The 24,754-nt window shown below is 43.1% G+C and overlaps 1 protein-coding gene across 6 annotated transcripts in view; it reads left to right on the top strand.

Moving 5' to 3' along the window:
• Positions 1-24,754, top strand: part of FAT1 (FAT atypical cadherin 1) — a 302,956-nt gene that overhangs the window by 250,415 nt on the left and 27,787 nt on the right. For all 6 annotated transcript variants that reach the window (XR_005745015.1, XM_040334417.1, XM_040334441.1 and 3 more), the window contains exons 22-23: positions 12,415-12,874; positions 21,819-21,972. Coding sequence is in view for 5 of the 6 variants with exons in the window: in XM_040334417.1 (XP_040190351.1) it covers positions 12,415-12,874; positions 21,819-21,972 (614 nt within the window). In the remaining variant the exon portion in view is untranslated. The remainder of the gene's footprint in view (positions 1-12,414; positions 12,875-21,818; positions 21,973-24,754) is intronic.

Raw genomic sequence — 24,754 nt, 5'->3', positions numbered from 1 at the left:
AGCTTAACTAAAGCTTGAGCAAAATTGCATCTCTTCAGCGAGAGGAGTCATTTATTCTGTTGTGGTCTCATTAGAGCTGATGGTTTGCTTTACTTAGAGAAAAATACTTTATTTTGAGAAAACCCTAATGGGAATTGAAACACTCAAAGGAAACTTTGTACAATGTATAAACCACTGCACCCAGCTAGAGGCAGCAAGTACCGGTATTTTTTTTTTTGCAACGATATTGTACTTGAAATAAGATAAAAATATCCATCCACATCCAATTTGCTATAATAACTAAATACGTAATTTCATGTCTGGTCTTATGTCTGGTTCCCATTGGCTCTCTTGCATTTAGCTTTTCTAAACACAGGAGAAGACATCTGGAAAATATAAACAATTTTAGGCCCCCTGCACACTCTGGCCCAGATTCACAAAGGACTTACGACGGCGTATCTCCACGTACGCCATCATAAGTCCGAATGTGCGCCGTCGTAACTACGCGCCTGATTCTTAGAATCATTTGCGCGTGAATTTGGCCAAGATACGAGCGGCGTAAGTCTCCTACGCCGTCGTATCTTGGGTGCATATTTACACTGGCCGCTAGGTGGCGCTTCCGTTGATTTCCACGTCTAATATGCAAATGAGCTAGATACGCCAATTCACAAACGTACTTGCGCCCGGCGTAATAAAATACGCTGTTTACGTAAGGCGACCGACCGGCGTAACTTTACCCCTCAAAAAGCAGGGGTAAGTCATGTTAGGTATGAACGTCGGAACAGCGTCGTATTTTACGTTGTTTGCGTAAGTCGTACGTGAATGGGAATGGGCGTAGGTTACGTTCACGTCGACTAAGCATTGAGCCGGCGTAATTTACGGAGAAAATTCGACGTGATACTGAGCATGCGCCAATTGTTAGGTGCGTCATTTACGTGGGGTCACAATTCATTACCATACAACACGCCCCCTACCAGCCTACTTTGAATTAGGCGGGCTTACGCCGGCCCATTTACGCTACGCCGCCGTAACTTAGGGCGCAAGTTCTTTGTGACTACGGTACTCGCCTCTCTATGTTATGGCGGCTTAGTGTATATGAGATACGCTACGCCCGCCTAAACTTAAGCCAATCTTTGTGAATCTGGGTCTCTGTGTTAAGCTCTGGTGCATTAGACTCTGAGGCCTCGTACACACGACCGAGTTTCTCTGCAAAAACCAGCAAGAAACTTGCTGGGAGATATTTTTTTGCCAAGGAAACCGGTCGTGTGTACATTTTCGTCGAGGAAACTGTCGAGAAACTCGACGAGCCAAAAAGAAAGCATATTCTCTATTTCCTTGACGGGAATGGAGAAAATTGGCTTGTCGAGTTTCTCGACGGCTTCACAAGGAACTCGACGAGCAAAACGATGTGTTTCGCCCGTCGAGTTTCTCGTCGTGTGTACGAGGCCTAACATTTACCTGCAGGTGGGGGACACGGGTACACCGCCCAGCCCCGCTGTTGGCAGCCTGTAATGAGAGGTTGACAGCTGCAACAGCTAGATGGGGCTGGTTGGTGCACCTAGTGTTATAAATATTTAAGACAGTGTGCGCCCAGGGACCAATGTCCAAAAAGCAGATTTTTGAATTATGGGCATCCCACTCTTGGCACATACTTCCTTAAATGGAAGCGCTGCTTTGTGCACCATCTAGGAGCAGCAGCCTAGCAACTCAATGAGAGTTTGACAGGCTGCCGGCAACTGGGCTGGAAGGTGCCCCCCCACCAGTACTTAAATGCCAGAGCACTTTGCACCAAGGCTCTATTACTTACTCTAGGACAAACACGAGGCCTGCAGGCTCAATTCCCCCAGACCATTTCTTGTGGCCCTCGCACCTGTCCTACAGCTGCAGGAGAGCCCCAGCCCTTCTCTGGTCCAGACCCTGCCCTTTCTGCTTCCTAGCAACGACCCCAGCTTCTTCCCAGCAGCAGCACAAAGTAGGGGGGTGCACTGTGATGTGAGGGAAGGTGAAGGACTCTTTGACTGCTGATGGTAGGGGTGCTCTTGACATCTAGTTTTGAGTTCAAATATAATGCTGATGCGGCCTGTAATGAAATTGAGTTTCACACCCCTGCTCTAGGGAGACCACAAAACTGGGGATTTTCTTTAATTTTCACTTACAATGATAATGATATGCAGGACAAATAATCTCCATAACAGGGCACAGCATATCATCATTCTAATGTTGTCCACTCTATCAAAAACCTAAAGAAAAAGATTTACCTTTAGTTATACTTTAAGTTATTTCCATTTTTAACTGCCTTTGTCTTTTATTCTTTGACAAGTACATACACATCTATGTCTGTTATTCGCTAGTAACCAGCTGTAACATGGGACATTATCATATACATTTGTATTGGTAGCATGTCCTGTATGCTGTTGTTTTTTTACTTCATCATGTTAGGCATATCCTGTCCGTACCTCCCAACTTTCTGAGATGAGAAAGAAAGACACCTTATGTGAAGTATCCTTTCTGAACCCAGGTTCCCAATGAAAGACACATTCTTCTAAGTGACCATCATACTAATGTACTCTAAACTTTTGATATAGTAATATAGTACAACAGGGGTTCCCTGAGCCTGCAAAGTTATTCTAATGGTTCCTCTGTGTTAAAAGGTTGAGTTAAACTGGTGTAAAGTATATGAGCAAAGGACCATTTCTTGCGATGCACCAGTTACATGAACCATGAAGCATTGATATGCAAAAACGATTGGTTTAACCACAAGTATTTCCTTTCACACAAGCTTTTTCTTTATACTGGCTTTTCAGGCTAACAAATTAAATGGTTGGACGTACTGCAGTACAACACTTGCAATTAAACAGTAAACTGTTTGTACATCTGACCAAAAAGTTGGACAAATAAGGAGGAAAGTGGAATAGAGGGATTTGGTTCCATAAAGGGGATAGTTGGGAGCTATGCATTCCATTGCCCGTGCTTATTCTCAGAAATTTGAATATTTCTGCTATCTATTATTGTATAACACCTATTAAAAATGATATACAAGAGAACAGTGTATTATCATTTATACGCCAGTCTGATCCACTATGGACCCACATAAATCTGACCCAGTTAAATGAGAGTCTAGAAAATAAGATAAAATGGCCTATCAGTTGCTGAGCATATTTCCTTCAGCACATGGGGATGGATGCCATCTGGGCCAGGTGCTTTATCTATTTTAATTTTTCTTAGACTGAACTGCAACTTTGTTCATTAATTACAATTTCAAACTCCGACCGTGATCATGCTGTGAAATAATTGCTGGAGTATTGCATGATGCATTCTTTTTACACTCTTTCCTGACTGAGTATAGAAGGGAGAAGTAAAAACAACTTACAATGGTACAGCGCTGCTCTGGATATGGGTAATGGTGAAAGACCCTGGCTGTATTACCTTTGAATACACAGTAAGGCTGTTTTAACCATTTAAGGTTGGTGGCATGGGATTGGTAGCATCCCAGAAAGTGATGGCAGCCATGCTAGTTATGCCAGCGAGAGAGCAGCAGGAATAAATGGAGTGGTAAATGGACAGATGGTAAGAATAGGTGAATTACTCCTTCTCTTGCAGGCACTACATATTAGAGGAGCACTGACACCCGGAGGCAGCACAGGGTGTGATTAGAGATCTCAAAGCCGCATAGCAAAGTTTTTTGATTAGGTTCCTATTCCACTGAAATCCTCAGGAATGGCGTGGATAATACAGGCTGCTAAGGGAAACTGTATTAGCTTATGTTAGCGTGTATACCTGCCTGAATCTCCCTCCTGATCTGTCTATATGGCTTTTTATTTCCCTGCTTTAGTGTCCTTTTATACGAGTCTCCAACTTTACCTTTCAACTATTTATGTTTATGTCTACTTTGGGCATGTCTTTTCTCCTTTGCAGCTTTGTGTGTTGTGTCATGCAACAAGCACCTTCATAGACCACAGTCCCTACGTTCCTACATACAGTGGGACCATGGAGAATGAGTGTAGCCACCACCCAACAGGAAGTTGGATCTCGGCCTCGCATTTTTTTTTTTTTTTTTTAGTTTTGGAGGTTGTGAGAGCAATAAAAGGACTCCAATCTTATTTGTATTTCATATAAGTCAGCAGCTACAAAAATCTGTAGCTGCTGACTTTAATTAATCAGACAGTCACTTGTCCCAGGATCCAGCGATATGCTCACCAGAGCCGTTATTTCCATTGGTTTTCTGTCCCCAGCGCTGGCATCTCAACTGTGGGCACCCGACTGTGACAGCTTGCAGCTTCACAACTGGGTGCCCATTGCACATACAGTGCCATTTCCTAAAGAGAAGGGGTAAGGAGGCCTTAAAGTGGAACTTCCACTTTTGGGTGAAGCTCCAATTTTAGGAAAACATACTTGAATGTCACAGTGGATAAGTGATTAGCACGTCTGCCTAGCAACACTAGGGTTATCGGCTGGAATCCCAACCACGGCACTATCTGCCTGAAGTTTGCATGTTCTCCCTGTGCCTACGTGGGTTTCTTCCCACACTTCAAAGACATAGTGGTAGATTAATTGGTTCCTGTCTAAAGTGGCCCTAATATGTATGTGCATAAATGTGAGTTTGAGACCTTAAATTGTAAGCTCCTCAAAGGCAGAGGACAGATATGAATGTACATGTACAATATAATGTATATGTAAAGTGTAGAAGAAAATTATGCACTAAACAAAAATCTCATATTGGGTTATTAAAATCCAACTGTAGAAAACACAAATCTGTGATAAGTAGTTAAATTCAAACAAACTGCACCTCCTGCATGCACCGTCACCACGGCAATATACACTCTTACCAGACAGCCTGACCCTTTATTATGAAGGGTCAAACAGGCTTGATGTAACCATCTTTGCAGGGGTCATCAGCTGGAGATGTGTCCTCAGATCAAACAGGGCATAAGCAGGATATTCAAACCAAGCTCCATCCACTCCACGATCAGATTGATCAAAAAATTTAAGAGATGCCAGGTAGTGTAAAATCCCAAAATGTTTGTTTAATATAAAGTATTGCACTTACATCAGTACAGGTAAAACCAGCGTTGTGTACAATATAGGCGGCTGCCTTAAGATATCCAGGGACTGTGCAAACAAACATGATAGCAGGAAATGGCTCCTAACCTGACCTGTTTCATCACAAAAGGACTTCTTCAGGGCTAGCACGGTGGCTGATTGCAGCAGTAGGCTTCATATACACAATACCATGTAGCATCTAAACTACTAAATCATAACATGTAGCATTTTCATTATTGTGTATTATCTCCTTACATAGTTACATAGTTTATATGGTTGAAAAAAGACACGGTTCATCCAGTTCAACCCATGTGCGTGTGTGTGTATGGTTTTTATTCTCTAGCAATTCCCTGTACATTCTGCTTCTTGGGAAAACATCAAAAACATTTTTGAAGTTGTCTACAATCTCACTTTTACAACTGAAGAATATTTATTCAATTCACTTTACACTGCGTGCCCAACAAATTAAAAATACAGTACGTGAAAGGTTTGTGGTGTCAAAAAAATACTTGATGAATTAAAATGCAAATTCATGAGAAGTAAAGAAGTTCAGTGGTTAAATAATCAAAAAAAAAAAATGGCTCGTGGGCCATATCCAACCTACTACAAGATTTTATCCGACCTGCTGCTAAAGTCAGTGGTGTGTCCTTTATGTGCACACTTTAAAGGAGTTGTAAATAAAAAAAAATGTATGCTGAAATAACTGTTTACAGGGTATAGAGACATAGGGGACAGATCCACGTAGATCAGCACATTAATCCGCCGGGCGTATCGTATCTAAGATACACTACGCCGCCGTAACTTATTTTTTTTTTTCGAATCCTCAAAGAATTTGCGCCGTAAGTGTATCTGCGGCGTAGTGTATCTTTGGCGGCGTAAGGGCGCGGAATTCAAATGGATGTGATGGGGGCGTGTTTTTTGTAAATACGTCGTGACCCGGCGCATGCTCGAAAATAAACCGGAACAAGCCAATGCTTCCGACGGTGACGTCATTCTACGCAAATCGCTATTCGCAAACGATTTACGCAAACAAAGTAAAAAATTCAAAATTTGACGCGGGAACGACGGCCATACTTAACATTGAGTACGCCTCATAATAGCAGGGGTTACTATACGCCGGAAAAAGCCGACCGCAAACTACGTAAAAAAATGTGCCGGACGTACGTTCGTGGATCGCCGTAACTAGCTAATTTGCATACTCAACGCGGAATTCAACGGAAACGACACCTAGCGGCCGGCGGAAAAAATGCATCTACGAGCCGACAGCGTACTAAGATGTACGCCTGTTGGATCGATCCGAGATGCAGTCGTATCTTGTTTTGTAGATACAAAACAAAGATACGACGCGGGAAATTTAAAATTACGCAGCGTATCAATAGATACGCCGGCGTAATTCTTTTGTGGATCTGCCCCTAAATAGTTAACTGATTCCTTTTTAAAAACGATTAAAAATAGATAAAAATCAATCCTATAATGTACCTGTAGTTTCTAGTTTCGCTTTTGCATGTTGTTTCCTGCCTCTCTGCTGTACAGAGCCACATAGCCAATACAGGGCAGTGATGGTTTGGAAAACGAAACTGATTGGTGCTGAGGGGTTTCAGACACACAGTAATCACACCTCCTTGAAGTTAGTGACCACAGAGAAAAAGCTCCCAGCACTGTGGTTATCAGGAAACAGACAACCAGGAAGTGTGGAGATCAGAGAAGAATTACAGCAACTTGAGAGCAAAAACGAACAATGAGGACATGAAAACAGCACTGCATTAAGGTAAAGGAAGCTATTAGGATAAAAAAAAAAAATCGTTTACAAACCCTTTAAGGATTTAGGGGTTGTAAACCCTTGAGTTTTTTTCACCTTAAAAAGGAAGTAAACCCACTTAAAAAAAAAAACACCACCTGCAAGACAAAGACATAATGAGCTAGTATGCATAGCATACTAGCTCATTATATAATACTCACCTCAGATCGAAGCCCCGCAGCCTTCCTCGTACACTGATCAGGCAGCCAATATCTCTCCGGGTGTCACTTCAGGGTATTTCCTTTAGGAACGACATGATGGCTGTTACTAAAGTGTGCCTGTGACGTTGTCTACGGCACATGCGCCATAGACATCGGCGCCCGTGATTTTTGTAAATATCTCCTAAACCGTGGAGACGTGCTGTCCCTCTCTGCAAGGGGTCCCAGCGCAGCCATTGGCTCACGCTGCAGTCAATCAAATCCAATGACGCAAGCGCCGGGGCAGGGCTCAGTCTGGCATTCGTGTCTATGGACACAAATGTGGGAGCATTCCCGCAAGGTAACCCCCCGGGAGAGCGCTTCTTCTAGGGGATTATCTGATGCAGGAAGGGGCCACGAGAGCCACCGAGGGACCCCAGAAATCAAGGATCGGGACCACTCTGTGCAAAACGAGCTGCCCTGTGGAGGTAAGTATGACGTATTTGTTGTTTAAAAAAATAAAAAAGAAGAAAGCTTTACAATCACTTTAAAGTCAGCAGAGGTTGCTTCCTATGTAACAGGGCACCTGGATGAGATTCTGATTTAAGGGGGACTTTGATGTAAGGGGACTCTGATGGGGATAGGGGGAGGGATATGATGGAAACTTCAGGTGAGACTTTAATGAACTCTGATGTAAGGAGGGCTCTAATAGGGAACCAAAATGCAAGGAAAAGGAAGACTGATAGAGTCTGATAAGGGGAAGCGAGAGGATTGACACTAATTGAGATCTTTCTTTTGACCTAAGCATATTTGTAAAAAATTCACTACTGAAAAGTTCGTAGACACCTTGCCTAACCTTTGTATTAGGGAGGGTAATATATGTCGTTATTGACCTTTTAGCCCAAGCATTTAAATGATACAGAAACTGAGGCCTCAGTTTTAATCAGAAAATTCGCCCTTCATATTATTTATTTTGGAACTTGACTTGAAGTTTAATCCAAGGAAATGTTCAACATACATGATTAAAAGGCGAGGCAGTGCGTCAATCTGGCAGTCAAAATGTGGACACTCTAAATTTAAATCTAGCTGTTCAGGATAAGAAATGTGACATGCCGTCTCATCCTTTTTCTGCTCTGTCTGTATGATTGCTGAATTGTTCATATGAAAATGAATTGGAGTTGGTTATTTGCTCACTTGTCATGTTCCTTTTTATATCAAAACGAACAAACATGTTTTTTCCGTAAATTTGCATTTCCATTATTAAGTTGGAGAAACATTCATCATTACCAGAGAGCAGCTCGACTGGAGACATAACCGGTGAATACATTGGTATCCGTTTGTGTCAGTAAAACATTCAACATTGATTAGCTTTATTTACAACAAGTGACAACATAAATTTTTCTCAGCGGATACACAGTCAGGCTCATCAAACAGAGTCACCGCCAAGTCCTGTCTCCCTGATGTTTTGTGACTGCTTTGACTAGTTTCTGGCACACACACAAGAGAACGTGGCGTGAATGGTGCTTCTGTACGGGACTCGCCCCTCGAATTCTACAAACAGCCCTCTGAGCTCTGGGCGATGATCTCTTAAGTACCATGACTTCACTGGCTGGCTGCTGACATGTTTGATGCCACACTGATGCATTAGTATTCACTGTGCATAGAGAGGCTTGCAGCAAAGAGGAAAGGGGAGCCAAGAACACTTACAGGTGCCAAGAATTCATGTTTTTTAATAGTTTGTAATACATACTAAAAGTACATTCAAGAGAATACTTTCCAAGGTCATCTGTTTTCTTCTTGGCATATCTATAGTGAACTAGGTCACAGCTCTACTTAAGGAAAGATTGTAACTGTATGCAGTTAAAGTATACCAAAATCCAAGATCAAAATGGTTCTATATTGCAGCTGACTAGTCCTCAGATGTGGTGACTGCTTCAGTTTTCTTTTTTCAGGCTAAGTAAATTTTCTGCAAGTAAACACAAATACCTGTTGATCCTGAACCAAAAAAATAATTAGCTTTCCAAGCTATCTTCCATGAACTACACTACTCTTCCTCTATCTGTAAAGGAGATGAGCAGAGAACGGGGTACTTTTGTGAGAGTAGCCTAGGGTGACAACTTTGCTCCTTCGTGGATACAATATAGTATTACAAAGAGGAGGGGGTTTGGGACTTTGAGTAAAGAAAAGAAGAAGGAGGGCGCACCTGCTAGTGCATTACCGTTTAAAGGATTTTATTAAGTAATAAAACAATGATCTTACTCACAAAGTAAGCCATGGTCTGGTAAGGTTGTGTAATTCCATTCCTGTCAAATGCAAAAAAAAGGGGGGGCAAGGGGGTGGGACTTTACACGAAGCATGTGTAACGTTACGCCAGATATTATTTGAGAGTTAGGATCTCAACTGCGGAGACTACTCAGTTTCGGACCCAGGTCTCACTCTCTTGTGTGCAGAGAGTTTGGAATCCTACCATCACAGTCTCTGTCAAGAAACATGGCGCATATTCCTTCATAGGCGCCAGTGAAAACTCAAACAAATAAGTATAAAGTCCAGGTAGAACTGATACTAGTTAAATGCAGAAGTAGCCGAGCATGCGTGGCATGTAAATAACCTTAACGGCAAGGTCCTCAAAGTAATAGGTAGTATATGTGCACACAATAACATTTGAGAAGGAGGTACTTAGGCATGAAAGACTTCTGTTTATACTTGGTGACTTAGAATGTAGAAATCATGGCAGGATCCTTATTAGAAGTACCAAACATACAGAGACTATGGCTGCAGCAATTCCTGGTATAGTTAGCATACATAATTAGTAGGCAGGGCAGTTCACAGGATAGTAATGCATAACAACATCAGGGTACTTGCGATACTGAAGTGAATGATACAGGCATAAGGTCAGGCTCCAAGGGTCCAGACGGGTAAAGCTGGTGAAGCAGGCAGTGGAGACTCCTGGTCCAGGTCAGGAAGCTGAAGTTCAGAGCAGGTGCGTCTTGATACCCAACTGACAGAGGCGTTGTGTCAGCCAAAATAAAGGAACACTGGTTAGTGCTAGGAGCTTAAATAGGCCGCCCAGCAGCTTAACAGGAAGTCACAGGCTAATTAGAAAGAAGGAAGTAACTATAGTTGAACTTCGAGTGAGAGACTCTTCAGGAAGAAGGTTTGGGAAGGAAGTAACGGATGAGAGTTAACTGGGAAAGAAGCACAATTGTATTTAGTGCAAAATTGTTCGTGAGACGTTACAGCATGTGGTTGCAATTAGGTAAATTGGTGAACATATAAAATATTTATTGATTCATATACAATTGTGATGCTGGTATCAATTTAAAAATGGTTAAACATAATAATTAAATTGGTATCACATGACATTTGCATAATAAAATTCCATAGTTCACCAAAATTCCATAAATGTACACATACATATATGGCAAAGTAATGCCCCCATGACCTATGGCTTCACTAATGCTGTTATCTTACCTGAAATGCATGTGTTAGCAGAGGCCCCCAGGCCCAGAGATTACACTTTTTCAGATGACTGCTTCTAAAAACTGACAGCTCCACCGAACAAGATGTCTCATGCTACACACTTGCCAAACAGGTCACTCTGCCCCCCCCCCCCCTCCAAAAAAAATTAATAATGATATTTCAGTTATAGTTAGAGCCTAGTAGCACCCTGTGAACTACCTGTTTTCTTCCCATCGTCATACAAATGTACATTTGCTGGCTCCTATGTTGGACTCACTGACTCCAAGTTCTATCCCAGTTTCTCAACTCTGCTAAAGTATTGAAGACGAAGTTCAGGATATTTAAAGGATAAATTGAATGTTTCATATTGTATTGAAGCATTTGTGATACTGTGCGCATTCCAGAGGATGAACAGCCGACCAGCATCACCATTTGCCCAAATGTACTCTGACATTTAAAAATTATTTTCATATGGGATGTAGGGCCTCCCACCCCTAAACAAGGGAAGAGTGAGGGAGGACCCCTCTCGAGACATCTAATTACATATCCGTATTTCATCAATTTTTGGCAGCGGTTGGGCGGAGACTGGGAGGTGAATTACACCCCCTCATCTCTAACACAACTTCCTTTACCCACCATGCCCCCCACCTTACTAATTTTCTCTTATTTCTCTCTTATGGTTTACATCTTCATCCTTATGCAACCACTAGAGCTCTATCTCATGAAGTACCGAAAATGAACCAGATCGAGTCATGTGTTACATTGGCGAAATACCACACCTAATGACCATAGTTATTATAGCAACTCTTAAACATCCAATTTTATACAAGACACACACCCCAAACCAATCTAGCAATAGACAGAAGGCTTGTTTTTATAGTTGGCACTGGACGTTAACGGATCCAACACAACTAGACCCTATTTCTTAATTAATACTTGTTTTGTCGACTTTTAGACTTGACTTTTGGCATAGTTATATACTCTCATTTGTTCTGACCACAAATGTTTTACCATTGATTGTAATTATCTACATGTTTCACCAACAATATTGTAAACCTACACTCTTTGTTCTCTAAAATATTGTGAAACAAAAATAAATAAATAATGTTAGCATTTCCCAGTACTGACCAGGTTTAGGACTCCTGTAGAAACAAGTAGGTAGATTCAGGTAGAGAGGAGGAAAGTTACGCGGCGTAGCTTAGCGTGTTTAGGCTACGCCGCTGTAAATTAGCTGGGCTAGTAATGATTCTCAATATACTTGCCTGCTAATCTACGGCGGCGTAGCCTAAAGCGGGTGGGCGTAAGGGCGCCAAAATCAAATGTGTTGGAGGGGGGCGTGTTTGATTGCAATGAGGCTTGACCTCAGGTTTTTTACGTTTTTTTTTAACTGCGCATGCGTTGGGCGCCTACATTTCCCAGTGTGCATTGCGGCTACGTACGCCGCGCGGGCCTATTGATTTTGACGTGGACGTAAACTACGTAAATCCCGATTCGCGGACGACTTACACAAGCGACGTAAAAAATTTGAATCTCGCGGCGGCGGCCATACTTTAACATTGTTATTCCACCTTATAGGTGGAATAACTTTAGGCCTGCTAATGCCTTACGGAAACGGCGTAAATCGACTGCGGCGGCCGGGCGTACGTTCGTGAATCGGTGTATAAACTCATTTACATATTCTACGCCGGCCGCAATGGAAGCGCCACCTAGCGGCCATCCAAAATATTGCAACCTAAGATAGGACGGCGCAAGCCGTCCTATCTTAGATATGTTTAAGCGTATCTCTGTTTGAGCATACACTTAAACATAGGTCGGCGTAGATTCTGAGTTAGGCCGGCTTATCTACTGATAAGCCGGCCTAACTCTTACTGAATCTACCTATAGAATTTTACTCTGGTTGGGTATTACTGAAAAATTCAAAAACAGAAAAGTGGTGCTTTTTTTCTGGTGAAACTTAAGAAGCTCATAAATGATTGGAAATGCTGTTTTCTTTTTTTATAGATCCAAGGAGGAAAACTGCAATACAAGTTTGATTGTGGCAGTGGTCCTGGAATAGTGTCTGTGCAGAGTATTCATATCAATGATGGCCAATGGCACACAGTGTCATTAGAGGTGGATGGTAACTATGCCAGATTGGTCTTAGATCGTGTCCATACTGCATCTGGTACTGCACCCGGAACTCTGAGAACACTCAACCTGGACAATTATGTATACTTTGGAGGCCACATGCGCCAAGGAGCAAAGCATGGAAGAGGTGCCCAAGTCAGTAATGGATTCAGAGGATGCATAGATTCTGTGTATCTCAACGGTCAGGATCTCCCCCTTCATAGTAAAGTAAAGAATTCTGCAATAATAGAAGAGTCTGTGGACATTACTCAAGGATGCTCACTAACGACCGCCGATGCCTGCGCTGGCAACCCCTGTCACAATGGTGGGGTGTGCTCCCCTCTGTCCAATGGAGGTAGGCTTTCTTCTGCACTGCTTACACTCACTGACATAATTGTTTAAGTGTTTATTTGTTGTTGTTGTATTATATGGTTTATAAGGGGCTGTATATTCCAAAACTGCTGATTACCTACTGTACATTGTGTTCCCTCTTGTGCAGTAAAATCTAGATTAGAAAATCTATCTTCAGTTTTTATCTCAAGGCTCACATAGTAGCAGCCATAAAAAAAGAGATCCATCATTTAAATAGCGCTGTAGTTAAATTATTAATAGAGGCAAAACAGGAGAAATTCACCTGCACTTTTATTTAAAGAAAAGTAGAAATAAAACTATGGAGCACATAGGGAAATATTATGTGTCCCAAACATCTCTGCATTATAGCAGCTTGCAGACTTATAAATGTGTTACTTAGTCCCGAAGCAAGTATTGGACAATCCGTATCACTGTGGCAGAAAAGCTTTTCCTGAGTTAGAATTGTATTGGTTATTTTTTAAAGTGAAGCTGTATTTTACTGGTAATATCTAATATTGTACATCTGGAAAATGAATCACATTCATATACATGCTTTGCTACCTACAGTATAATGTTCCCCCGTTCTTTTTGGAGACTCTTGAAGCATTCAACGAGCCCTGTGGGAAATGCTCTGATTTTACATGTTGGAATAGGGGAACTGTACATCCATAAAATACTTTGGGGTTTGAATTACTTAAACTGGAACTCTAGGTTTGCTTTCATTTTAAGTAGTTCATTTGGGCTTAGTCTAAATAAATTATTTTATTTGTACAGTATTTATAGACCAGGGGTGGGCAATTATTTTTTCGAGGGGGCCACATGAGAAACTAAAAATATTTTGGAGGGCCGGGCCAAAAGGCTAAACTCAATACTGCATAAAATCAATTGTATTTCTTTATAAAAAGCAGTAAATATCATTGTTGGACAACTGGTACGAGTACTTGTTATAGACATGGCACAGGAGGGGGACAGAGGCTGGGGACATGGCACAGGAGGGGGACAGAGGCTGGGGACATGGCACAGGAGGGGGACAGAGGCTGGGGACATGACACAGGAGGGGGACAGAGGCTGGGGACATGACACAGGAGGGGGACAGAGGCTGGGGACATGGCACAGGAGGGGGACAGAGGCTGGGGACATGGCACAGGAGGGGGACAGAGGCTGGGGACATGGCACAGGAGGGGGACAGAGGCTGGGGACATGACACAGGAGGGGGACAGAGGCTGGGGACATGACACAGGAGGGGGACAGAGGCTGGGGACATGGCACAGGAGGGGGACAGAGGCTGGGGACAGGCAGCCACTGTTTAATCAATAACAATTGATTAAACAGTGGCTGCATGTGATGGCACAGTGGCTGCGTGTGATGGGCACAGTGGCAACAATTGATGGCACAGTGACTGCGTGTGTTGGCACAGTGGCTGCATGTGATGGCACAGTGGCTGCGTTTGATGGGCACAGTGGCTGCGTGTGATTGGCACAGTGGCTGCGTGTGATGGGCACAGTGGCGACAATTTATGGTGGCACAGACTCATGGGCGTCCGCTAAAACTTTTTCAGGGGGGGGGGCGCTTCAGCAGCGGCGATACACAGTCGCATTTTACCCTTTCATCGACTGCTAGCGGGGGTTAAAAGCTACCCCCCCACGTTAAAATTTAAAAACACCCCACTGTGCCCCCTGCATCTTTCAATATCTCTTTGTCCTACTGTGTACCCCGTCTCCACAACTGCACCTCTGGACCCCTTTACATTACACAGCACCCTGGATCACTGGACCTATTTCTATTATTACATAGCTATACAAAATTAAATGGTTCAACTCACCATAATGCAGAAACAGTTGGAGACCCGAGTGTGTCACTTGCCACCATCGCCTGCCACGCGTTGCGGATTGTCACTTGCCACGTCGCCTGCCACATGCTTATCACTTGCCACGTTGCCTGTCACATGTTGTGGATTGTCACTTGCCACGTTGCCTGCTGTCACATGTTGTGGATTGTCACTTGCCACGTCGCCTGTCACATGTTGCGGATTGTCACTTGCCACATCGCCTGCCACATGCTTATCACTTGCCACATTGCCTGTCACATGTTGTGGATTGTCACTTGCCACGTTGCCTGCTGTCACATGTTGTGGATTGTCACTTGCCACGTCGCCTGTCACATGTTGTGGATTGTCACTTGCCACGTTGCCTGCTGTCACATGTTGTGGATTTTCACTTGCCACGTTGCCTGCTGTCACATGTTGTGGATTGTCACCTGCCACGTCGCCTGTCACATGTTGTGGATTGTCACTTGCCACGTTGCCTGCTGTCACATGTTGTGGATTGTCACTTGCCACGTTGCCTGCTGTCACATGTTGTGGATTGTCACTTGCCACGTTGCCTGCTGTCACATGTTGTGGATTGTCACTTGCCACGTTGCCTGCTGTCACATGTTGTGGATTGTCACTTGCCACGTTGCCTGCTGTCACATGTTGTGGATTGTCACTTGCCACGTCGCCTGTCACATGTTGTGGATTGTCACTTGCCACGTTGCCTGCTGTCACATGTTGTGGATTTTCACTTGCCACGTTGCCTGCTGTCACATGTTGTGGATTGTCACTTGCCACGTTGCCTGCTGTCACATGTTGTGGATTGTCACTTGCCACGTTGCCTGCTGTCACATGTTGTGGATTGTCACTTGCCACGTTGCCTGCTGTCACATGTTGTGGATTGTCACTTGCCACAGCGCCTGTCGCACATTGTGGATTGTCACTCGCCACATCGCCTGTCACATGTTTATCACTTGCCACGTTGCCTGTCACATGTTGTGGATTGTCACTTGCCACATCGCCTGTCACATGTTTACCACTTGCCACGTTGCGGATTGTCACTTGCCACGTCGCCTGTCACATGTTGTGGATTGTCACTTGCCACGTTGCCTGTCACACATTGTGGATTGTCACTTGCCACGTTGCCTGTCACACATTGTGGATTGTCACATCGCCTGTCACATGTTGCGGTCCGGACTGTCACTTGCCTGCTCCAATTGTCCCTTGCTGTGTCCCAGAGTCAGGACCAGGGTTGTCAGCAATGTCAGGCAGCAGAGAAATTATTTAAACTCTCTAAATTCCCGCGGTGCCTACACAGAGAGGAAGGGGGCTGCTGGGCGGGCAGTGAGAGATGATGTAATCTCTCTGCTCCCTCCCGCTTAACAGCTCGCTGATTGGCCAGCACTCGCTCAGGCATAGACACTCACCAAGCCAATCCGCCCAGCCCACAAGTTCTCTCACCTGACACCCGTCAGCGGAGCCGCCCGCACTTTTAGCTGTCACTCGCCCGCACACTATGTCACTCGCTCCCTCACCAGCCCACACAGCTGCCCACAGCCTGGCCTGCTAGCTCTCACCCATCCACGGCACTCACCGGCCATCCGCTGTTAGATTTCAGGGGGGGCCGTCCCGCTGACAGGGAGGGGGGGGGGCGATCGGGGGAGATATACAGTGCAGACACCTCACGGCTCTCCTCTCACTGTCACAGCGCCACGGCTCTATTTACCAGAGAACTCTGCAGCGGCGCTGTGACAGGGAGAGGAGAGCCGTGAGCTGTCTGCACTGTAATTCTCCCCCGATCGCCCCCGTCTGTCAGTGGAGCTAGCTCTAATTTCATTCATTTCATTCAATCATGACATTGGCACTGGTTTCTAGGGGGGGGGCGAGAGCCCTCCCTTGCCCTGTAGACACTCCCCCTTGGACGGATCTGTCCAATCGCGAGCAAGGGGGAGTGTCTATGCGACTCCCCCTTGCTCGCGATTGGACAGATCCGTCCAAGGGGGAGTGTCTATGCGCGGCGGGGAAAACAGCTGTTCAAACGAACGCTGTCTATAATGTTCCCCGCCGCGGTGATTAACGTGGCGGCGGCGATTTCGGCGGCGGCGGCGGGGGGCCGGATTAAAAAGTCCGCCGGGCCGTATACGGCCCGCGGGCCGTAGTTTGCCCAGGTCTGTTATAGACCATGGGTTATAGGCTCTTTTTCTTCAGGTACAAGCCTATAACCCATGGTGTATAAATACCTTGCCTGTGTTTTGCACTGTACTCCAAGATATGGAATTTTCAGGTAAGTTCAAATTCCTTTTATTTCCATGTCAGATTAGGTTGGCCACTGAGGATGCTGTAATAATCTGTAGTAATCTGTAGTATCTTTGCTATATAAAGCTTCATTGTTTACCTGTACTGATACAAGTGATTTCCCTTCTGCTGCCCTTCACTGAATTTAGTAAACAGGGTCAAGCTGTGTTCACTTCAATTATCCAATCATGTGCAAGAATAAAATACTGTTCTGTTTTCATTTCTCTGGAACTAGTGTTGCCAACCTAGCAGATTGAAAAATGTACTGATACGACACCCAAAATTTACTGGCACAGCCAAGTTTTTACTGGCATTTCCAAAAGTGACACTGACAGTGTGCAGCAGCACAGATCACTGACACGTCCCATCCTGAGTCACAGTGACAGTTTTTCTCCATGCCAGGTGGTCCTCTCAGTCCCCTCCAGTCCAAACAGCACTGACAGTCCCGCTCCTGGCTTGCCTTGCTCCCGTCCCTCAGACCCGCACACGAGGCTCTGGCCACTTCGCTTGGTTCCCTTGCACCATGACATCACATGGCACGCTCAGGTACCGTCTCCGTCAGACCCACCCCCCTGCCGGTACCACCCGAACACACTGTAGCAGGCACTTGGATGGTCCTGGCCGGGTCCGGATCCAAGCTGCACATACGCACAGTTCCGAGTGTCACAGCCATATTTTTTACTGGCAACCTTTTCTTCTTACTGGCAGGAGAAAGTGCCCATTTTTTACTGGCTGCCAGTAAAAATACTGGCATTTGGCAACACTGTCTGGAACATGATTGGGTATTTAAAGTAAACACTGCTTTACCTTTTTTAACTAACCCAAGGGAGGTTTCAGTTTGGTATGTGAATATGATGTAGGCCAGTGTTTTGTTAAAAAAAAGGGGAATAAACCGCGCTTAGGACCCACCAAGGCTAATACAGATACAGTGAAATAAGGTGTGGAGCCAATAGGTTCCAATGAGGTAAATATATAAAAAATGAAATTAAATTAAAAATGTTAGGCTGCAGCCCCCCAAAAACGATTCCCCAAGGGGAATGGTAAGAGTAATTTGGAAGTGGGATGGGGTATTGGCGCTGCCCTACTTATAAACTGTATCAAGTTGTAGTTGTGAACAGTGACCCTAAGGGGTGCGTATATAAGTGTAGTGATTATAAAGCCAGCATAAATTGTGAAAACAGCAACTGAATACCAGCTAAATACTATGTATAATAGCAATACTAGGTCCTGGCATGCAAAAATAAACCAAAAACACATACAATTGTATGACAATCAAAATAAACCAAACTGTGCTAGCACTGGTAGACTGTGCAATAGCCTGTGTGTGTTTCCACTAAATGAGTGTTATACACTCATAAGAAAAATCGTAATCGTATGAAAAAATATATAATACAAAAAATCAAATAATAAAGTGCAGTGAGAGGAACAGTCTTCATAAGATAATAAATGTAATAAAAATAGTCCAATGCTATAGTGCAATATAGAATATAATCTTCATAAAAATAAAATGAGTTAAGTACAAAGTCCATCCAAGAAATGATAGAATCCGTGCTTGCAAAGGTGCACCTATAAAGGTGGGTGCTCAAATGAACATAAGTGAGAATTCCACGCAGTGGTCACGGTGCTCCCCCTCTTGGGTCCCCACTCACCAGAGGCACTAACCCCTGCAGGGGTAAAGTGCAAGAAGTATGCCTCCGACGGCTCTAGGATCTCCCACGGCTCCTCTGTTGTACTTGGGGCCTCCTTCACTTCCTAATGGTGGTATACCGGATCCAGGGGTATAGGTTGTTTTTATTGGTCCACAATCCTTTGTTCAGAAGATATCGCTGTGTGCTGTCCTATTCCAGACTGATTCCTGAATGGGAGGATCCGCCTTGATGAGACTCCATCTCCTTGATGGGAGTCTCATCAAGGCGGATCCTCCCATTCAGGAATCAGTCTGGAATAGGACAGCACACAGCGATATCTTCTGAACAAAGGATTGTGGACCAATAAAAACAACCTATACCCCTGGATCCGGTATACCACCATTAGGAAGTGAAGGAGGCCCCAAGTACAACAGAGGAGCCGTGGGAGATCCTAGAGCCGTCGGAGGCATACTTCTTGCACTTTACCCCTGCAGGGGTTAGTGCCTCTGGTGAGTGGGGACCCAAGAGGGGGAGCACCGTGACCACTGCGTGGAATTCTCACTTATGTTCATTTGAGCACCCACCTTTATAGGTGCACCTTTGCAAGCACGGATTCTATCATTTCTTGGATGGACTTTGTACTTAACTTATTTTATTTTTATGAAGATTATATTCTATATTGCACTATAGCATTGGACTATTTTTATTACATTTATTATCTTATGAAGACTGTTCCTCTCACTGCACTTTATTATTTGATTTTTTGTATTATATATTTTTTCATACGATTTTTCTTATGAGTGTATAACACTCATTTAGTGGAAACACACACAGGCTATTGCACAGTCTACCAGTGCTAGCACAGTTTGGTTTATTTTGATTGTCATACAATTGTATGTGTTTTTGGTTTATTTTTGCATGCCAGGACCTAGTATTGCTATTATACATAGTATTTAGCTGGTATTCAGTTGCTGTTTTCACAATTTATGCTGGCTTTATAATCACTACACTTATATACGCACCCCTTAGGGTCACTGTTCACAACTACAACTTGATACAGTTTATAAGTAGGGCAGCGCCAATACCCCATCCCACTTCCAAATCAGTGTTTTGTTAAGTGTGACCCTGTAGGGCTCAGGATTTCAATGTAGAATATAGTTACTGTGATGGCAAATACCATAGGCATACTGTTTCTCAAAACAAAGTGCATGGCTCCAGTCTGAAGTGAAATAAATGAATACACAAATACAATTACCAGTAATAAGTCTGAATTATAAAGTGACATCGATTGCTACATCATTAAAATGCATCAATCAATATGGTTTGCTGATGTATGTAAAAACCATTTACTGTGCAAACAGAAATTGGCAATAGCACCCGGTCAGTGCATAGAGGTGGAGTGGAGGTGTTTTTCACACCTGGTGACATCATTATAGAGTACCTCAGGAAGATTTTTTGATGTGGATTTGGGGACTTTATGAATTACTGGACAGTTATTGAGCACCAGCACTTTAACCACTTAAGAACCAGACCTATTTTTGACATGTGTTGTTTACAAGTTAAAATCATTTATTTTTTTGCTATAAAATGACTTAAAACCCCCAAACATATACACATATATATTGTTTCAGACACCCTAGAGAATAAAATAGAGGTTGTTGCAATACATCATCACACCGTATTTGCACAGCGATCTTACAAACGCAATTTTTTTTAAAAATACACCTTTTTGATTTAAAAAATAAAACCACAGTAAAAGCCCCATTTTTTTCTATATTGTGAAAGATGATGTTACGCCAAGTAAATTGATACCCAACATATCATTCTTTAAAATTGGGTACGCTCGTAGAATGGTGACAAGCTTTGGCACTTAAAAATCTCCATAGACGACGTTTAAAATTTTTACAGGTTATCAGTTTTGATTTACAGAGGAGGTCTAGTGCTAGAATTATTGCTCTCTCTCTCTCTAACGATCACGCAGCGATACCTCACATGTGTGGTTTGAACACCATTTTCATATGTAGGTGTGACTTGCCTATGTTTTTTCTTCGAGCTCGGAGTGACAGGGCACTTTAATTTTTTTCCCTATTTATTTTACTACTTTTTAAAGAAAAATGTAAAATTAAAACATTTATAAAATGTATTTCTGATAAAAGGTATGTAAACATCTCTTGTAATAGAAAAAAGCATGACAGGACCTCTTTGATGTGATATCTGGGATCAAAAAGACCTCAGATCTCACATTTACATTTCAAAAGCAATAAAAAGAAAAAGAAAACATTTAATCCCTTTAAGGCCATTGGGTGGAAGTGATGTTTGACGTCACTACCGTCATCCAGTGGTTTGGAGTCGAGTGGGGGCCATCATTCCCTCACTTGACTTCCTGCCTATCGGGATAGGATTGGATTGTCTCCGCCGCTACCAATGGATCCAGGAAGCGGCGGAGATGACCGGGCACCTCTCCCGTCGCCGATAAAAGTGATCTCGCGGGGAATCCGCCGCAGAGACCACTTTTATCCTAAAGCGGACCACCCACTGTTAAAAAAATACCAAGGTAATGGCAGCTATCTGCTGCCATAACAATGGTATTTAACGTCAAAGGACTGAAATATATCGACGGCGGGCGTTCCGAAAGTGGTTAAGATTGCTATGTTTGCATACTAAATGTTTTTTTGTACATATCAGTACACAATATTGAGTAATGCACTTTAGTGATTTGATAATCAGTGTCACTTGTATAATTCTGACGTATTTATTGTATTTGTGTATTATTTCATTTTACTTCACACTTTGTTTTCATATATTTTGTGTAAAGGTTGGTGTGTCACCTTTTTGTGCAAGCGCTGTTTCGTCACTTTGCTCGCCTATATATCTTTACATTAGACACTATAGGGAGCATGGTGAAACGAATAGTAGTGTAGGTGGGTGGTTATTAATAGTGCATTGACACACACTGCAGATGAGCAAAATTTGGGAAACTCTAATGTAGCTGATTGCATCTACTCCCTGTGGCGACAAGCAGATTTTCTTTTTGGCACAACTGATCCTCCATATGCCTGTGCAGACATAAGAACAAGAGAAATAACACATTTGCTATTTGCACAGTTTGTTTGTTCGCTGACCTACATTATATTATAATATTTGTGAAAAAGGTGTAGTTGTATTTCTGTGATACTTCTAACCCGGTACTGAACTTTCTGTGATTGCTCCAACAGGTTACTACTGTAAATGTACATCATCATATATGGGCACACATTGTGAAATAAGTGTCAATCCCTGTGCCACCAACCCTTGCCTGTATGGTGGTACCTGCATTGCAGTTAAGGATGACTTCATCTGCCACTGTAGAGGAGATTACACTGGACAGAGGTAAGTTATAATACTACTTGTTTCTTTTCACACTTGGGGAGGAAATGAGTGGAGGCATCTTGTGTGTTTATATACTGTTTGAAGGTACTAGCAACTTTCCAGAGTACTGTATACGAGTATCCCACTGCTGTGCCATCTCTGGCTCCTCAAACTTTTAGCAGTATAATTACTATGGTACCTGTTAATGTATTACATGCAGAAAACCCCATACATGAAACAAACTGCATATGGGTTTGCTGTGTATCCATAATTGATTGGTTGTGTGCAGCTATAAAACATATTAAAGTACAGTCCTTGATCACCGAACACAGTTTTAAAAAAGGCATTCAATGATTGCAAAATATTGGAAATCCCAGACTGCCCCGAGTGTTTCAGAAGTTAAAAAAATAAATAGACATTATATACAGTTTTGAGAGAACTATGGCTTTCATTAGAGGCACCCAAAACCAGTTCCACTACATGCAATGCCAAGCTGCTGCTAACAAAGCAAACCGAATATTGGCATGCATTTAAAAGGGGATCAACTCCAGAGATAAAACGATAATTCGCTAACTCTACAAGACACTGGTCCAGCCGCACCTAGAGTATGCTGTCCAGTTCTGTATGTATGTACTGGAAATGGAGAGAGTATAAAGAAGGGCAACAAAACTAATAAGGGGACTGGAGGATATTAGTTATGAGGAAAGGTTGCGAGCACTGAACTTATTCTCTCTGGAGAAGAGATGCTTGAGAGGGAGATATGATTTAAAATTTACAAATACCGTACTAGCGACCCCACAATAGTGATACAACTTTTTCACGGAAGGGAGTTTACCAAGACACGAGGCCACTCATTAAAATTAGATGAACAGAGGTTTAACCGTAAACTACATAGAGGGTTCTTTACTGTAAGAGCGGCAAGGATGTGGAATTTTCTTCCACAGGGGGTTGGTATGAGCAGGGAGCATCAATAGTTTCAATAAACTATTAGATAAGCACCTGAACGACCACAACATACAGGGATATACAATGTAATACTGACATATAATCACACACATAGGTTGGACTTGATGGACTTGTGTCTTTTTTCAACCTCACCTACTAAAACGATGTAACTATGTACAGATGGTCAATATGGCAAAAATAATAGGACTAAGCCCTACATTTCTTATGTCTGCCTCATAAGCTATAGCCAGAGCATTACCAGCGCACTGTTTTTTTCTTTCTGTCTCTTTCTTAGTTGAATATTCATGTGTGTTATACTCTCTGAAACTTCCATGTATATTCAATAATAAAAATCTCGAATGCAATAAGGTCCACACCCTGGGAGCAATACTACTTGGTATTGTAATTGACGGCATTCAGTTGTATTTTCATGTTACTGTTAAAGCACTCTACTCTTCTCCGTGTTGGAGAACGTACTTATACTCTCTAAGGTGTGTAATGTAATATTTTCATTGTATACTGTAAATCCTTAATAAAAAATATTTGGTAAAAAAAAAAAGGCATTTAAAACTAAGGCCTCGTACACCCGGACTGTCCGATGAAAACGGTCCGCCGGACCGTTTTCATCGGACATGTCCACTCGGAGATTTCTGTCTGATGGTTGTACACACCATCAAACAGAAATCCACGCGGACACGATACGCGGTGACGTGGCCACGCCGTCGCCGCGACGGTGACGCGGCGACGTGCACGGCCCTGGAAGGACAATGCTTCCACGCATGCGTCGAATCACTTTGACGCATGCGAGGGCTTTCGGCCGAGCGGACATGTCCGGTGAGTCTGTACAGACGACCGAACATGTCCGACGGACAGGCTTCCAGCGGACATGTTTCTTAGCATGCTAAGAAACATTTGTCCTCTGGAAACCTGTCCGATCCCCTGGAAAATTGTCCGGTTGGACGTACAGACGACCGAACATGTCCGCTGAAACTGGTCTGCGGACCAGTTTCAGCAGACATGTTCGGTCGTGTGTACGGGGCCTAAGTCTTAAATTGTCCCTTATTATATGATGGAGATCAGATTGTCTTTCAGCCCTGATCACAAATATAAAATTAGATATAATCAGTCCATGCAAAAACATTGCCAACATTTTGGAATTTATCTCCATTTCATACGAACACCATGCACCAAACATGAAAATTGCTATGAGCTAGATAAAATATTTGGTCGTTGTAGAGTCATTTTGCAAAAATTACCGTATCACAACCAAATGATCACTTTCCTCTGTAGCCTCTGGGTGGTGCCCATGTGCCATAGACCCTTTCTCCTCTGTTGAAAAACGCTGCTTTAAACACGTTTGTGAAACGGTTGTATGCCTTAGCACTATAAGTGTGTTAACTTAATGGAAACAGAATTTCTTATTATTTCTTATTAGTTCAAGGCATTTTTTTTTTATTCAATCTTCAAATGCATTGCATACTTTCAGCTAGAGTTTTGGACACCAGGTAATAGCTTGACAAGCAAACAGTGATGTGTGTCCCTGTGTAATATCACAGAAGTATTATATTTCTAAGCAGACTAGGCATTGCGTCTTCTCCATGGATTTCTTACCCAGTAGGTGTCCACTTAGCTGCAGCTAAACAATAATGAAACCGCACCAGAAAGAATTACTTCTCACAGCTTGGGAATAGATGAAGCCAGCACTTGTATCTAACCTCTATTGCATTTTGGATGGGCTGGTTACTGCAAACAATATTGAATCAAAAAAGTGTATCACGGAAGAGTTATGGATGGCAGAAAATGATTGCTTGTTTTGACAGCTCTTCACTATCTGTATTAACTTTGCCAAATACTGTTG

Source organism: Rana temporaria, chromosome 1, assembly GCF_905171775.1.
Source record: "Rana temporaria chromosome 1, aRanTem1.1, whole genome shotgun sequence".
In the NCBI taxonomy this organism is placed as follows: domain Eukaryota; kingdom Metazoa; phylum Chordata; class Amphibia; order Anura; family Ranidae; genus Rana; species Rana temporaria.
The sequence above is the reverse complement of the archived record's forward strand: the minus strand, read 5'-3'. Positions and strand labels throughout refer to the sequence as shown.